The sequence below is a fragment of the Mesocricetus auratus genome, unplaced genomic scaffold (genome assembly GCF_017639785.1).
Source record: "Mesocricetus auratus isolate SY011 unplaced genomic scaffold, BCM_Maur_2.0 Super-Scaffold_100022, whole genome shotgun sequence".
In the NCBI taxonomy this organism is placed as follows: domain Eukaryota; kingdom Metazoa; phylum Chordata; class Mammalia; order Rodentia; family Cricetidae; genus Mesocricetus; species Mesocricetus auratus.
Window position 1 is genome coordinate 16,557,678 of NW_024429203.1, and position 16,961 is coordinate 16,574,638.

At 50.3% G+C, this 16,961-nt stretch overlaps 2 protein-coding genes across 2 annotated transcripts; both read left to right on the forward strand.

Annotated features, from left to right (window-relative positions):
- The first annotated feature begins 22 nt into the window (after nucleotides 1–22).
- Nucleotides 23–10,567, forward strand: Esam (endothelial cell adhesion molecule). The gene is made up of 7 exons (XM_005069335.4): nucleotides 23–242; nucleotides 3,412–3,599; nucleotides 5,677–5,878; nucleotides 6,062–6,217; nucleotides 8,975–9,097; nucleotides 9,349–9,475; nucleotides 9,716–10,567. Exons 1-7 carry the CDS (start codon nucleotides 173–175, stop codon nucleotides 10,032–10,034), a joined length of 1,185 nt encoding a protein of 394 aa, XP_005069392.1. The 5' UTR covers nucleotides 23–172; the 3' UTR covers nucleotides 10,035–10,567.
- A 150-nt stretch (nucleotides 10,568–10,717) lies between these two features.
- Vsig2 (V-set and immunoglobulin domain containing 2) lies at nucleotides 10,718–16,840 on the forward strand. Its single transcript, XM_021226713.2, has 7 exons — nucleotides 10,718–11,620; nucleotides 12,050–12,213; nucleotides 12,467–12,674; nucleotides 13,698–13,856; nucleotides 14,847–14,966; nucleotides 15,080–15,224; nucleotides 16,651–16,840. Exons 1-7 carry the CDS (start codon nucleotides 11,389–11,391, stop codon nucleotides 16,778–16,780), a joined length of 1,158 nt encoding a protein of 385 aa, XP_021082372.1. The 5' UTR covers nucleotides 10,718–11,388; the 3' UTR covers nucleotides 16,781–16,840.
- Nucleotides 16,841–16,961: the final 121 nt, after the last annotated feature.

Genomic DNA, 16,961 nt, shown 5'->3' on the forward strand with positions numbered 1-16,961 from the left:
GTCCATTTGGTCCCCACCCCACCTCTCCATCCGCACACCCGCAGACTTGGGCTGGAGCCACCCTTGTCAATAGCCTGGTGTCTGTGCACATTCGACTTGCCGCCGATCGCCATAGCACCTGTAGACAGTGCGTGCCCCTAGCTGTCCTGATTACTCCGGGCCAAGGAGGGCCATGATTATTCCGGCTGGAACTCCCGAGACCAGCTTGCTGCGGGTTTTGTTCCTGGGACTGAGTACCTTTGGTGAGTCAAACCTCGGGCCTGGAGGGTCTTTGATCAGAGAAATCCGATCCTAGATCCTAGGGAGGACTTTGGGGAGTGGTTGTGATGGGACTTCTGCTTGACATTCTTGTCTTAATTCATCACCCTCTACTTCGGGGTTTCCTTGGTTGGTGCTATGTTTCCTCCCTTCTATGGCCAGAACAGCTCCCAGCTTCGGAGTGGGGTGCGGTGTTGGGAAGGGGTATAAAGATATCTCCAGGCAAGACCTCTGGGATGAGTTATGGGAGCTATTTCGTCTACTCACGACCCCCACTCATCACAGCTGGATAAGCTGAGGCACTAGATGAGACAGTGACTAAAGAGCTTAAGGACTTAATCCCAGTGCGCACCCCCCCCACACACACACATTCAAGCTGATACGAAAGATCCCTGGGGGAATGTCTCTGGTCCTCAGTCTTGACGCAAGTACTTCCAGCCAGTATTTTACGTCACAGCGTTTCCCCCACCATGTTCCTTTCTTTCTCTATGGCTTCCTGCCCTGGAAAGCAAAGGAGATGCCCCCAAAGCCTGACCATGAGGTCATTTGGACACAGGAAATTCGGGAAGAGGTCAAATGCTGAGACTAGTCACATAGCACATTCTCAGGTCTACCATCATCCTTATCTTTTCTCACGTCCAAAGAAGCAAGGAAAGCAGGGAGAGGGTGCCAAAGTGTCCCAGAGGAAGGAAACCTCCTGAAGCAAGTGCTCGGGGGAGCTTCCTAGGACATCTAGCAGGAGTTGACGGTGACCCAGTGCTCTATCTGGAGAGAAAAGACCCAGCCAGAACCAAGTCCATTATTAGCTACTCCCTGGGCTGTTTGCTGTCTGGGTTTGGCATTTTCTGCTTTAACTCCTTTCTCAGGCTAGAGGATGCTAAAGCAGGCGAGACCTGGAAGAATGTAGGATAAAATTCAGTCACATTGATGGGGACTTCTTTGTTCCTGCCCATAATCTCAGTCTGTGTGCCAGTGGTGTTGAGGACATGAAATCTTAAGGTCCCCAGATATATGAGTCTCATGGGTTTCCGGCCCTCACTAGCCAGTCCAAAGCTTGAGAGTTTTCTGCTCCTTCACTCTACTTTTGCACCTTCAACCTCAGTTTCTGTTTCTTTTCTGCATTTTTCCTCAACTGGACCCTTCTGTGTTAGAAGGGGCAGTGTCGGTCTCCAAGCAAGGGAGGAAAAGCCGATACTGGCGCCTGGGCACCGCAGGCATCCTCTGCGGGTCACCCGTGGCCTCCTCCTTTTTTTCTTTACAGCTTTGCGTCTTAGTTTGTCCAACCAAAGACCCCAAGTTGCAATCTTTGTCATGAGGGTTACCCTTCTTGACCTCTGGGGTGGGGGTTAAATGTGTTCGCCGCTCCTGGGGAAGGCACAAAAACCCTCCTGCTCCAAGTACTCTTTCGTGGCTCAGAGCTGCCCCTGGAGCGTGAGAAGCCCACAAGGGGAGTTTCTCAGAGAAAGAGGGAAACTAAAAATAGTAGCCCTGGGGAGCAGGGACCATTCGCTGTGCTCGGCTTAGGCCCTTCGCCTGTTCTTTCACTCTGGTCTCAGATTGGGCCAAACGATGCTATTCTTGAGCTGCTCAGGAATCCTTAACTGGAACCCAGCAACTCCCCATTTTTATCCTTGTGGCACCCAGTTACCAAAAGGTCTGACCAACTAGGGTTCTTCGGTTCCAAGCAAGGACAGAGCAGAGGGCTGGGAAATCTCACTGAAGGAGCTGCATCTCGCTCCCGCCCGCCCCTCACTTTGCAAACTACAGATGCAAAACCTGGAGGAGGCAGATAGGGCACCCGTGGCGCGCCAAGCTGGGGTCCTTCTGGGTACAATTTCCCCTGGCCTTAGAGCGAGTGCTTCTGAGAAGGCTGGGATGAGCGGCTGCCGCCTGGAGTCTCCAGGTGCGCCTACATGCGGAGTCCCTGGAGGAAGCGGAGCTTCTCAAGGCGGGGGTTGTTTTCGCCTGCTGAGCCTCCGGTCTAGCGGTCCCGGCTTCATTGTCTTCTGCCTTATCGGCGGGCGCAAGTTTCCTGCTCCTACCGCAGGGACCCGCCAGGAAATGTCAGGGGTGGGGGCTGCCACGAAGAACAAGGAATAGGGGTGGGGTCCGGAGTTAAGACGAGGCCGGGAAGCGATGGGGGAGGCGCGCATCCTGGCTCGGTGGGCACCGAGTCTCCCGGCTCTGCCAGCACATACCGTCTTCGGCCTCTGCGCTCTGGCTTCCAGGTCACCTTCCCCGAGGTGGCAGTTAGTCCTGAGTGCCGAGTGCTGTGATCCGGGAAGATCAGGGCTCAGGACCAGAGCGGTCAGCGTCCCCAGGCTCGGTTCTATACTTACCCAAAGTTATTTCTCAAAAGACTTTAGTACTTGACACCCGCTCGCCCCTCCAAAGGGCAAAAGACAAGTGTTCTTGGCGTTGTAACTGCCATCAGTGTTTCCCTAACTGTAGCTGCCACCCCTGTCCGCCCGAACACAGGACATGCGCCTGGGGAAGCTTTGTACTTGTGAGAAGATTGTCCTCAGCTTCCTCCCCGAAGCTCCCCGCAACCCAGCGGCACTTGCTTTGATAGCCAGGAACCCAAAAGCGTTCTTGAGGATTTGGAGGGGTCTCAGTCAGTGGGACTGAGCGGAGGCCTGGGATTCCCCTAGTCACCGGCTAGACGAGGGAGCTGGGAAGCACAGTACTCACGCTCTCAATCCGGGGTTCAGAAGGAGCCGCGGGGTTAATGAGTAACTGCACAGCAGCCCCCCTTCGCCCCCGCCGCCGCCCACATCTGCCATTCGGGCGTGAGGAGTGGGTGACCTGGACCGGCACCTCTATTCTCCCTCGCCTTTCACTGAGGAGACTGGAAGAGCAAGTGTGTAACGCGGGGTGTGGATCAAAAGTAGGTCTGCCTTCCGGTCTGAATCGACCCTCCTCGGCCTGGAATCTGCTCAGATTCTGTACCTCTGGATTAGAATGAATACATAGAAATGTGGTCCCACCCCTGCTCTACACGCCAGTGAGAAGGAGCAGGACCTTGGGAAAGAGGTCTTCTGGCACCCCTCCAGGCTTTGTCCCTCTGGCCTCTAGCGACAGATGTAGGGCAGGGTCCTTGGGCTGAGCAGGTTGCTAGCCCTGGGAGCTGACGCTTCCTTGCTCTGTTTTCAGCTTCCCTCGCACTGGCCAAGCTGCAGCTGCACATGCCCACCGGCATCAGCAAGTTGGAGGCCGTAGAGGGACAGGAAGTGGTGCTCCCCACCTGGTACACGGTGACACAGGAGAAGCCTTCGTCCCAACCCTGGGAGGAGCCCGTCCTGTTTTGGTTCTTGGAACAAAAAGGGAAGGAGCTAGACCAGGTGAGGGGAAACTCTTAGCCCTCTTAGCCGATGACCACCTAGGGATGTGGGGATGAGCTGGCAGAGGATGAGGGCAAAGCCAACAGAGAGGGAAGAGCAAGCGGCCCCACAGTATCGCTGTTGGTTGTTCATTGTGAAACTCAGTACCCGAAACGTGGTAAAAACCCAGAGGAGCGTGTGGGGGTGGGGGCGAGGGTAGGGCTGAGGACTGAGGAACATGGGGAGAGTAAAACACAACCTTTTCCTTTTTGGAGACCTGGTCTCACCCTGTATACTCAGCTGGCCTCCCAGGGGCCTGCCTGCCTCTGCCTCCTGCATGCTGAGACTAACGGCAAGGGGCGCCATGGCCTGCGGCACCCGTTTTAAAAGCCCCACATGTCATATTACGTGTTGACATTTTCTGGGCTTCAAAATTTATCATCTTGTCTGTGTATTTAGGGGCTTGCATGTGCCCCAAAATTCATCATCATCATCATCATCATCGTCGTCGTCGTCGTCTTCGTCATCATGATGTTTGCGTATATTTTTCCTTCTATCTTTATGTGAATTCCAGGGATTGAACTCAGATCATCAGACTTGGTGGCAAGTGCTTTAATCCAGTGAGTCATCTTGCCGTTCCCAACCCCCTTAACTCTTTATATCTGTGGAAGACAGTATGGCCTCCTTCTCCCACTGTTCATCCACTACACAGGACTGGAACTCAGTGGTTCTTTATCCAGAAGCTGATGCCAGTTCTTGTTACTTGCATGGATGCCTTGTATTCAGGGAAGTCATTTGATCTTGGTATTCTGTCTTCCATTTGTTTGTTTGCTTTCTGTTGTTTGTTTGTTTGTTTTGACACAAGGTCTCTCTCTAAAGCTCTGACTGTCCTGGAACTCAATTTGTAGACCAGGCTAGCCTTGAACTCCTTGAAATTCACCTGTTTCTGCCTTCCTGTAGGCTAGGATTAAAGGTGTATGCCACCATGCCTGGTCTTGTTTTGTTTTGTTTGAGACAGAGTCTATTCTGTCCATAAACTTCCTTGCCTCTGTCTCCCATGTGCTGGAATTATGCAGTGCTGGGTATGGGCCTATGGATTCCCACACACATGGGTAAGGCAGGCACTCTACTAGTTTAGCTTCTCGAGAAATTCAACCCCCCCATTTACATTTTTTGTGAACATGCATGTTTGTGTGTGCATGTTGATGTATGTACATGTGTGTACATTTTCATATACATATGCATGTGAAAGCCAGAAGTCAACCTTGGTGTGATTCTTCAGGCACTACCTATCTTGTTTTTGAGACAGGGCCTCACACTAACTACCCTTGGGGCTCACCCATTGGGCTAGTCCCAGAGACCACTTGTTTGTGACTTTCTAGATTTGGGATTATAAGTGCTCTCTCTACCATGCTGGGTTTTTTTTTTTTTTTTTTTGTTGTTGTTGTTGTTTTTGGTTGTTCATTTTGATAGTTGTAAAGGTCTGCACGTTTGCAGGACAAGCACATCAGAGACTGAGCCATCCCTCCCAACCATACAACCCCCCCACACACACACTCCCCTCACCTTTCCCACCCCAGACAGGGGTTCTCTGTGTAGCCCTGGCTATCCTGGAACTCACTATGTAGACCAGGCTGGTCTCGAACTCAGAGACCCACCGCTCCGCCTCCCAAGGGCTGCGATTAAAGGCATGTGCCACAACCACCACCAGCAGCAGCAGCATAACTATTAAGATTAGAAAACAAAAGTCTTTTCTCTCTTATTTTAAAGACGTGTCCTCTAACAGTAGAACTTTTACATCTTACAGTCTACAGTCTGAGTTTCTTTCATTCCCTCTTCCTCTTGCATTGCCTTTTCTTCCCCCTCTGCGGTATTCACCTCAGAAGCTACCATAAGAGCGGAAGAGATGGTTCCCATGGAAAAGCGAAGCTGCCAGGTGTTGTGAGAGGTGGTTGGGAAGACGGGTAAATGCAAAGCGACTCAGAAGGTTGGGTTCAGGTCCAGCCTGTGAAGAAGTCCTTTTTGGAGGAGGGGGCCGGGCTGAGCCTGTGTGAACAGATGCATCAGAGACTAGCAACAGGTGTCCTGTCCCCACCAGGTGTTGTCCTATTTCAATGGGGCCCTGTCAAGTAAACCTCGAGTATCCCTTGTCCACTCTGTCTCAACACGGAACGTGTCTCTGAGGCTGGAGGCCCTCCAGGAGGAAGACTCTGGAACCTACCGTTGTTCTGTCAGCTTTCTAGACAGTGGAGGCCCAAAACCGGACCACAACAGCAAAAGCATAGAGCTCCAAGTGCTGGGTGAGGAAAAAGGGTACATCTGTCGATTCCTTCCCACCCCAGTACAGGGAGGACAGGGGGACCTCTCCCTCAAGTGGCTGAGTCTAAGACCTGGGGATGAAATTCCGAATGACAAAAGAGACTGGGGGAGGGGAGCCAGTGGGTCCTTAGGGTATGGGTTTTAATCTATCTTCTCTCCTCTAGTTCCTCCAGCTCCTCCATCCTGTAGTTTCCAGGGCGTACCCTATGTGGGGACCAATGTGACCCTGAATTGCAAGTCCCCAAGGAGTAAGCCTATTGCCCAATACCAGTGGGAGAAGCTGGCCCCATCTCCCCAGGTCTTCTTTGGACCAGCCTCAGGTAAGGGACTTTCTGGAGGTCACTGAGGAGGGGGGAGGATGAGAGGTGTCTCACAGACAAGGCATTTCAGAAAGAGACAGCAGGAAGGTGTGGAATGAGGGTGAGAAAGATGTCATATTAGGTGTACTATGTCCAATGCTTCCAAGAACTTCCAGGTACACTGTTACTGATGGTTGGAGCTAAGCAGCCTGCTTTAAATTTCAGTCCTGGCACTCAATAACTTTGTGATTATGCTTCCATTCCCGGATTTATACACACTAGCTGTAAAAAATATTGGGGGGGTTTGTGTGTGTGTGTGTGTGTGTGTGTGTGTGTGTGTGTGTGTGTGTGTGTGTGATGCTGGCAGTTGAACTCAGGACCTTGTATATGAAAGGCAGGCACTCCTAACCCTGAGTCACACACCTCTGTTTTGGAGACAGAGACTTACTATACAGCTAAGGCGGGTCTCAAGCTAAGGGTCCTTTTTGCCTTAGCCTCCTGAGTACTGGGATTACACCACTATGCTCAGCAACTGGAATGTTTTAAATATAACCATTAGATAACTTTAGAAGATCATTTCTAACTGTTGAGGCTTTGCAGTGGTTTTTTGATTGTATAAAATAATAGGAGTTTTTTTTTTCTTTTCGAGACAGGGTCTTACTATATATCTCAGGCTGTCCTGGCACTCACTATATAGACCAGGCTGACCTTAAACTCACAGAGATATGCCTGCCTCTGCCTCTAAAGTACTGAAATGAAATGTGGGCATCACTAAGCCCAGCTTAATGGATATATTTTTAAAGATGTATTTGAAGTGTTATTTTAAACAAGTTCTTTACTATTATTATTAGTGTGTGTGTGTGTGTGTGTGTGTGTGTGTGTGTGTACATGATGGGTGTGTGAGCATGTGTGTCTTGACACATGCCTGAGGACAACTTTGTGGAGATGGTTCTCTCTTTCCACTTTTGTGTGGTATAAAGGGAAACCTTTTCCTTTGAGAGAAGCCTTCCCGCCAGCCTGGTTCTAGAGCTGCATCAGTCCCAAATAAACACACAGGAGGCTATATTAATTATGAAGCTGTTGGCCTTGCTTGTTTCTTACTGGCTAGCTCTGACTTAAGTATTTATCCCATAATTGCTAATCTAAGTATTTCTCTTACCACAGAGGTTTCCGGGTTTCCTACCCCATGGCGTTACATCTTGACTCTCTGTGTTTCTCCTTCCCAGAGTTCTCCTGGACTCCTAGTCCCACCTATCTAGATTCCTATTGGCCAGCAGTGCTTTATTGACAAATGCACAGGACTTCCCCCCAACAGTGTGGGCTTCAGGGATTGAACTCAGGTGGCCAGCCTTGTGTGGCAAGTGTCTTTACTCACTAAACCATCTTACTGGCCCCAAAATATTACTTTAACATGTCAGTGGGAGAAGAGGAAGAAACAACATAAGTATAGCAAACTGTTAACAACTGTTGGGTGTAGGTGTGGGTATAAATATTTTTATTTTTCTCCCTTTCTACTTGGACCTATTTATTTATTAGTGCTATGGATGGAACCCAGGGTCTTTCACACATTAAACATCAATTTTAATACTGAATTAAGCCCATGGGGCCCATTTGGCTTTTTTTTTTCCGGAGACAGGGTTCTCTGTGTAGCCCTGGCTGTCTTGGAACTCCTTTTATAGACCAGATTGACCTCAAACACTGAGATCTGCCTGCCTCTGCATCCCAAGTGCTGGGATTAAAGGCGTGTGCCACCACTGCTTGGCCCCCATTTGACTTTTTTCAAGTATAGGTTGAGTGTTTATGCTTGAGCGCTTATGTGGAGGTCAACTGCCAACCTTGGGTGTAGTTCTCAGGAGCTATCTGCCCTAGTGTTTGGGACAGTGTCTCTCACTGGGGTCTACGTTTACTGATTTGGCTAGGATGGCTGGGCAGCGCTTTACTGATCTATTTCCCCAGCCCTGCGTTTGAGCATTTTAATAAGCATATGATATTTTTAAAGTTTTTATTTATTTTTATTTTATGTGCATTTGGTGTTTCACCTGCATGTATGTCTATTTGATCGTGTCAGATCTTGGAGTTACAGTTGTTAGCTGCCAAGTGGGTGCTGGGAATTGAGCGCCGGTTCTCTGGGAGAGCAGTTGGTGCTCTTAACTGTTGGGCCATTTCTCCAGCCCCAAGTATATAATAATTTTAAAAGGGCTCAGTGAATAAGGTTTTGTGTGTGTGTGTGTGTGTGTGTGTGTGTGTGTGTGTGTGTGTGTGTGTGAAGATTTGATAAGCTAGTACATTCGAAGAGCTCAGACTGGGCTTCAGCACAGGCTCAATAGCCAAAGGATCAGAACCGTTAGTCTATACAATCTTCTCAACCCCACCAGGTAAGGAGCATTGTGCCCACTTTACAGATGAAGAAGTGGGGACCCATAAGGGTCACATGGGATGTTTGGCATCCCATCTTTTCTAGTTCCTAGTCATATGTTCTGTCTCCTCCTCCTTTCACATTGCCTCTCAGAAACAAATGTCAAAACGATGCTTTGGTTTTCTGTGTGACACTTCCTTTTAGACATCAGCTGGAACTACTGTAGGATAGAAATGGAGCAGGCATTGAGCTAGCCTGTCTACAGAGTCCAGAGTGCTGCCACATTCACCCTGCTCATAAGGCCACGGATAAGCAGTAACTTTCAGACACTCAAAGAGGGCATTCTAGAAATAGGGCATGGTATATATGTTTTCTTAAGGGAAAAGCTGGGCCTTGGACTGATACCTAAATTGTATCCATAGATGCCATCCGTGGATCCTTAAAGCTCACCAACATTTCCACTTCCATGTCTGGAGTCTATGTCTGCAGGGCCCAAAACAGAGTGGGCTTCGCCCAGTGCAACGTGACCCTGGAAGTGATGACAGGTCAGTGAGGGGTAAGTGTGGGGAAGAGGCATGGTCAGTGGATGGCTTTACAGGAGGGGAAGAAGCCTGTCTGCTGAGGCGTCTCACTGAATCAGGACTGGGAACTGACATAGTCAAAAGCAGGGTCAAATGTTTGCTCAGCATCTGGCCATTTTCTACTTGACAGCTCTCTCTTTCCTTCCCCTCACCCAACAGAGAAAATGGGGGGGTAGAGACAAGTGTCCCTCCCTCTGACACTAAGGATTTTTCAGAGTCTAAGGCTGCTGTGGTTGTTGGAGCAGTTGTGGGCACTCTGCTCGGGTTGGTGCTGTTGGCTGGACTGATCTTGTTGTACCAACGCCGAAACAAGACCTTGGAGGAGCTGGCTAATGATATCAAGTAGGTGCCCCTGGTCTTTGAGGGGGTGGGAACTCTTGTGACTTTTTTCCGGAGTCTGGGAATGCAGGCCTCTCCCGTTTTTAATGGAAAGGTGGGCGGTAGCTGTAACAGTATTTCTAAGAGAAGATTTAAAGAAAGAGAGAAAGGGAGTTGGTGCATGTGTGTGGTAGGACAGTAAGACAGACATGTAAGAACTCTTTCTCGTTTTGGCTTCTGATGTGCCACTTCTTTGACGACCAGGGAAGATGCCATTCCTCCCCGGACCTTGCCTTGGACCAAAGGTGCAGATACAATCTCCAAGAACGGGACGCTTTCCTCCGTCACCTCGGCACGAGCTCTCCGGCCACCCAAGGCTGCTCCTCCAAGACCTGGCAGATTTACCCCCACACCCAGTGTCTCTAGCCAGGCCCTGTCCTCCCCACGACTGCCCAGGACCGATGGGCCCCCACCTCAGCCAGTGTCCCTGAGCCCCGGTGGGGTTTCTTCTTCTTCCCTGGGCCGAATGGGCGCTGTGCCTGTGATGGTGCCTGCTCAGAGTCAGGCTGGGTCTCTCGTGTGATGGCTCAGGCACTCATTGACTAAGGCTGGCATCTCACCTTCCTGTGAACATCACCCGTGGCACAGAGGATGGAATCTTGGAAGGATAGTCACACTCTAGACCTCCAGTCCTCTGCCCCTACATCCCTTTGTTGTTGGAAAAGTGGGTCTCAGTAAGACCAAAATCTGGGGCAGAGGAGAAATGAAGGAAATGGACCTGAGATTTTCTCTGTGTGTGTGTGGGGGGTGGTCCATCTCTTCCCTGCTTCTCTCTATGAAGCCAGAAGGATGATGCTGAGGTTGGCTGCCCTCCAAGGACTCTGGAGGAGACTGCCAGTCAGTGAGGCCCGTGGCTCTGTGATCTCTATAAACACCCTGCCTACCCCTGCCCTTTGCTTTCCAGTCCACTTCCCTGTATTAATATATAGCCTGACCTGCTGGCTTGCCTAGGTTTTGTTGGAGCAGGGTATAGGAAAGACATTTTCAAAAACTAACTCGAAATCAGTGTTTTTGTTTTTATTTTGCCAGTTTCAATAAAGATACTTTGCATTTTCATGGACTGGTAATCACATCACTTTTGCTAACGAGGGCTTCGCAGAAACTGAGTTGCAGGAGGCTATGAAGTAGATTGTACCCACTCAGGTTGTGCATCCAGGAAATGTTCCACAGCTGCAGGGCTTACAGGCTTATAATTCCTCTGGAGTCTGTAGAAGGGCCATTCGCCGTCATATGGAAAGGGAAGGTGCCTCATATGGAAGGGAAGGTGCCGAGAGCCTGAGGCTGAGGAGCCCCTAACCCAATCTGAACAACGAGGAGATGATGAACCGGGACACTTGCTGCTGGTGCCCTGGGCTTGGTCTCCACACACTCCATTGCTCTTCCTCTCCAGGGCCTAGGGGAGCCCCATGCCTCTGCATCCTTAGCAAACACACCCTCCTACTCTTTGGGTAGCAGTGCCCTTTGCCAGGTGAGGGAAGATTTAGGATGTGGTGCTGTCCTAACATCATCCTGCTCTTTCCGACGGGGAGGGGGCTCTTCAGATAATGGTTTCTCTGTCCCCAGTGGTCCTCAAATGGAGAAGTGGGTGTAGTTTCCCTGAAGAGATTCTCTCTTACCCCAGCCCGTGGTGGGAAGAGAATTTCTAGAGTCCAGGACAGCTTAGCTCCCAGAGATGCATGCTTGCTGTCTACGGCCCCCGGGGTGACATCATCTGTCGGTGGGCGTCAGAATGCCTTCTTTCCTGCTTCCTGATGAAGAAACTTTCCTTACAGAGTTCCAAGTCTGAATCCTGTCTTTAGGGTGCTCTCCCCAAGCCCAGATCCTTCTCCAAGACCTGAAAGCTTCAGAAACTAGGGGGAAATTAGGGAGGAAGAAGAATGAGGGAGGAGCGTTTCCCTTCCCTGAGGGTGCCCGCCTCTGCCCTTGTTTGCTCTGAGATAGCCAGTCTCTCTCCTGCCCAGCACAAGGTGGCTGCCTTTCCGGCGTTCCAAGAGCCTTACACCCTCCAGACCAACAGACGACAGGACCAGGAGACGGTCGTGGTCATGGCCTGGGCCCCGGTGGGGACTTTCCTCTGTGGATCCTTGATGGGCTTCGTGTGCCTGAGCGGTGAGGAGAGGCCGGGAGGGCCTAACCAAGGCGAGAGCGAGCTGGGGGCAGGGCCGGACCTCCCTGGCTCGCTCAGTCCTTTAGGCCAGGAGCCATTGTGCCAGGCTGGGAAGGGGGCATTGAAGGCGGGGAGGGACGAGCAGGGAGACAAGCTGGCCAGCCTCTCTCACCATCTAAGGATTTACCACTGCAGAGCCCTTTCTTGTTTCCTTTTGTCAATACATCCACATACCTGGCCCAGTCCTGGACCTTTTACCCACAAAAATCGGGCTGGGCTGTGGGCTCCTCCCTCCCGGAAACCTCAAGTTTCAGGAGAGAAGGGTTGAATTGAAGGAGGGGGTTGCACCCGTAGCAAGGGAAGGCCCAGTTTCTAAACGACCACGCTAGTGTGGGACAGACCCACCACATCAGTGGGGTTGGGGTCCTCAGTCCCAGGGCTAGCCGTGGAGGTGACTGTGCCCACCGAGCCACTGAGCATGCCAAAGGGCAAGACAGCGGAGCTGAGCTGCAGTTACAGCACGTCGGTGGGAGACAACTTCGCCTTGGAGTGGAGCTTTGTGCCTCCTGGGAAGCCTGTTTCTGCTTCTCTTCCTGTGAGTGGAGGGCCGCTGTGCCTGCTGGGGTTGGCCAGGGGCAGAGAACTCACCCAGGATGGAGGGTGGGGAGAACGTTCGCGTTCTGGGGCTTCAACTACTTTGACCCTACATTCTCCTTTCCTACAGCGCGTGTGTCCGACTCCCCTAGGCAAACATAACCCGTTTCAGTTAGTGAAGTCACTGAACCCAAGTGGTGTGATTGATAGTGTAGTATACATAGGAGACATGAATGCCTTGGGTCTCTTCTCAGATTCTGTACTTCACCAATGACCACCTGTACCCCACGGGCTCTAAAGCAGATCGGGCCAGCCTTCTCCACAACCCCCCGACAGGAGGAGTAGCTACCCTGAAACTGACTGACCTCCGCCCCTCAGACACTGGCACCTACCTCTGCAACGTTAACAACCCACCCGATTTCTACACCAATGGGTTGGGGTTAATCAACCTTACTGTGCTAGGTAAGGCATGTTGGGGATGCAATAGCCACCCTCCTACCCTGTAAGTGTGCATTGACCCTGACCAGACCCCCTCAGTTCTAAATTGCAGCCCTAGTAATTACCCAGCTGCACAGGGAACCTCAAGAAAAAAAATTACCCCTCTCCAAGACTTTTTTTTTCTCTTATTGTTCTTGGAGACAGGGTTTCTCTGTGTAGCTTTGGAACCTGTCCTGGAACTTGCTTTGTAGACCAGGCTGGCCTTGAACTCACAGATCTGCCTGCCTCCTGTGTGCTGGGATTAAAGGCGTGTGCCACCAACGATGGTCTCCTTCCCAAGACTTTTAATCTAGATGGTCATGCGCCAACTCCACCCCACACTATCTCAGGGTCTAGTATCAACGTGTTGGAGAGAGAGATAGAGACAGAGAGAAACACAGACAAACACAGGCAGAGAGAAACGCACAGAGAGAAAAGGAGAGAAACAGAACCAGTCATACAAGTGATGGGGGGAGGTTGAGTCAGACTCTACTATCTCTATCATTCATTCAGGAACTTCCTATTGTGAACTGTCCCTCCCAGTGTCCCTGACAAAGAAGGGAAGGGGCCATTAGAGGAGCAGAGCCTCTCTAATCAAGTACCACATTGTGTTCCCAGCTTCCACCTCACCAGAAATCAGAGTGTGTTCAGAGCTGAGCAGTAAGAAGTGTTGAAAGAGACAGGGATGTTTATATGAAAAAGAGAAGGCCTATGATATGATGTGTGTCCTGTATACTCAAATATCTGATAGGCTTTCACCTGGAGGAGAAATTGTAATTTCCCTTTGTGGGCCCCAGTTGGCAAGAACTGAAACCGGTCGGTGGATGTTTTATTAACAACGTGTTTGGGCTCAGCGGGGGCAAGACTTTTCTAAGACTCAGAGTTCCCAGGAGTGGAAGTCACTTCTGAGGTTCACATCACGACTTGGCAGAGGTGTTCAAACGGGGAATGTTGAACTCATCAGTTCTGGGGTTAGAGGACCACTGAGGTTCTTCTATGGATTTGCAGTGCCCCCCAGTCACCCTTCATGCAGCCACAGCGGACAAACCTCCGTGGGGGGTTCTGTTGCACTGAGATGCAGCTCCTCTGAGGGAGCGCCCAAGCCGGTGTACAACTGGGAACGTCTTGGATCTTCTCCTACACCTCCTCCTGGTAGCATGGTTCAAGGTGAGAGAGCAGGGCATTGGAAGATGGGCCTGGAGACCTAAGGTCAGGTCTCCAAACCCCATGCCCCACCCATATCAGTTCATGACTAAGACTCTTTCCCTCCTCCTTCCTTGTATTGATGCCTTCCTGTCTGTCTTCCTGGTGCTTGGGAAATACTTCTAAATGTCCTTATAGCCTGGAAGAGAGCAGGAGACAGGGAAGTCTTACAGTTCCTACCTGTCTAGTCATTGAAGAATTTTTGTTTTTGTTTTTAGAGACAGGTTTCTCTGTGTAACAATCCCAGCTGGCCTCGAACTCACTGAGATCTACCTGCCTCTGCCTCCCAAGTGCTGGGACTAAAGGTGTGCACCACCACTGACTGCCTGGCGTCACTGGAGATACCTTAAGGCTCACGAATTGCTTCCAAACTTGCAAGAGAGGAAACTAGAGTGTAGCATGAACTGGGTTACACATGGTGGATTTCTTTGCAGCCTTAGCTTCCTTTTGTTGGTTCCAGATACATCCTGCCCTGTTTTGTTCTGTAGCTACCATCCCTGTAAACCCCTTTGTCCAGCAAGTCTCCTCCCCTAGATCATTTCCTAAGTGTTCTCTGCCTTATGAGACAGCAGAGCTCAGAAAAGCAGTTGGATCAGCTTAGTTATTCTAGAGGATGGAGTCTAGTTATTAAGACTTTTGCTAACGTCCAGGATCTGAGCTCATCTAGTAAGCACCCACTTCCTATTATTACCTTCCTGTATATGCAGTCCCTCCTCCGGGAGAAGGCAGCTGTGTGCGGTGTGGCAAGCGCGCAGAAGTTGCAGTGGCTTTGGAGTTCCTCTCTGTGTCTTCTCAAATAACTCCTGTTTGGAGCCAGGATTCCCACCGATCAAATGGGCTTAGACCTTTCTTGGTAGATTATTTTAAGGACTAAGTACACTGAGCTTTTGTAGTAGTAGTATGGGCTGACTGTGAGTTGAATGCTTGGTAGTGTACTTCCTTCTCACTCTCTAGATGAAGTGTCTGGCCAGCTCATTCTCACCAATCTCTCCCTGACCTCTTCTGGCACCTACCGCTGTGTGGCCAGCAACCAGATGGGCAGTGCCTCCTGTGAGCTGAACCTCTCAGTGACTGGTAGGGGATGCTGGGTAGAGGCCCTGAAAGGCTTGGTTTGGGGAGACTATGTGACATTGCCTGAGGGTGGGCCAAAAACTTCTGCAACAACTCTGAGGGTCGTGTGTCCCTAGACTCATCTGAAGGCCGAGTGGCCGGGACTCTGATTGGGGTGCTCCTGGGTGTGCTGCTGCTGTCCGTCGCTGCATTCTGCCTGATCAGGTTCCAGAAAGAGAGGAAAAAGGAGCCCAAGGAGACATATGGGGGCAGTGACCTTCGGTGAGCAGGGGAGCTGGGGGTGGTGCAGAGAATGAAAGATCTTGGGCTCAAAGTGGATGTCTTCCGGTTTCAAGCTGATGTCACTAAAAGCATTTAAGGGAGGGAGCTGGTGCTTAGCTCTGGGACAGGGTGGAGGGACTGGTTCACAATCTAGGGTAGGAATGGCTCAGCATGCAGGACTGCCCTGATCCTCCTCTCCACAATGAAAATGTGTTTTCTTTCTGTTTTGTCCTTTTTGTTTGGAAGGCAGAGTTTTCTCCCTGTAGCCCTGGCTCTCCCGGAACTCGCTCTGGAGACCAGACTGGCCTGGAACTCACAGAGATCCACCTGCTTCTGCCTCCCAAGTGCAGGGATTAAAGGCTTTGTGCCACCACTGCCTGGCTTCTTTCTGTCTTAATGTGTATAGTATATACACACACCTCACTGAATGTGTGTGTGTGTGTATGTATGTATGTATGTATGTATGTGTGTGTGTGTGTCATATAGAGGTACTGGAGGTAAGAGGATCGTAGATGCCAGGAGTTGCGTTTGTTCTGAGATGAGTTATTCTGGGTAGGGCAACCACAAAGGCCAAAGCTCTCTTTGTTATATACTTGACACTTTTGCTACAAGGCATGGGGTCAGAACAGGGATTGGTATAGCATTTCTCTTTTCCTTAGATACAGTCCTACTAGGTAGCCTTGGCTGTCCTGGAATTTTCTCTGTAGATTATGCTGGTTTCAAACTCACATAGACCCTCATGTTTCTGCTCCCAAGTACTAGTTCTTTTTTCATTTTTGTGGCTATATGTACACGTGTGTTTGTTTGTGCAGGTCAGTGTGCAAGTATATGGCCAGAAGATACCCTGGCCTTTCTAAGAAGGTTGTCCACCTTATTTTTTAATTTATTGTGTGTTCTTGTTGTACCGGTGTGGAGGGGCATATGTGCTCTGTCACCCATGTGGAAGTCTGAGGACAAATATTTGGAGTCATTTTCACTGCTCTGGAGCTGACCAAGTAAGCTAGATGGCAAGTGAGCCCCAGAGATCCACCTGTCACCCTCTTTTCAGTTCTGGGATTACAACTTGTGCCTGACTTATTTTACAAGGATTCTGGGGTTCAGTGAACTTTAAGGTCTTCTACTTAAAAATGGGACACTTAACTCACTGAGCCATCTTCTCAACTCTCAGGACAGTTCTTAAAATGTGGCCCTCAGATGACCTGGAGAAATCTTCCAGGAACTTTTTTAAATACTCAGACTTAGGCCATGTTCTGTGCCTCCCAAGGCAAAGTGTGTGTGTGTGTGTGTGTGTGTGTGTGTGTGTGTGTGTGTGTGGAGACGGGGCCTGGACAAAGTTCTGCAGATGATTCTCAGGACAGCAAAATCTAAATGTTCCTGGGTTAGAGGATGTTTCTAGCCTCTGTATGTCTTTGCTTGTATCCTTCAGGGAGGATGCCACTGCTCCTGGGGTTGCTGAGCCAGCTTCTATGAGGGCCGATTACAGCAAGAAACTCCTGGAGAAGACTCCATCCACCAGCACGGTGACGACCAAATCCAAACTCTCTATGGTTGTCTGACTTCTGATCCCTGAGGGTGATGATGGGGAGTGTTAATGATTAAAGCTGTTGGGTACCATGTTACTGCCTTCTTGTTACTGGTGTGGTGAATTCCTCTCTGTGACTCAGTCAGGGAAGAAATGGGTTTGAAATCCCAGAGATGATGCTGCAATCAGGAAGTTCAGCTGGGTCTAAAGGATAG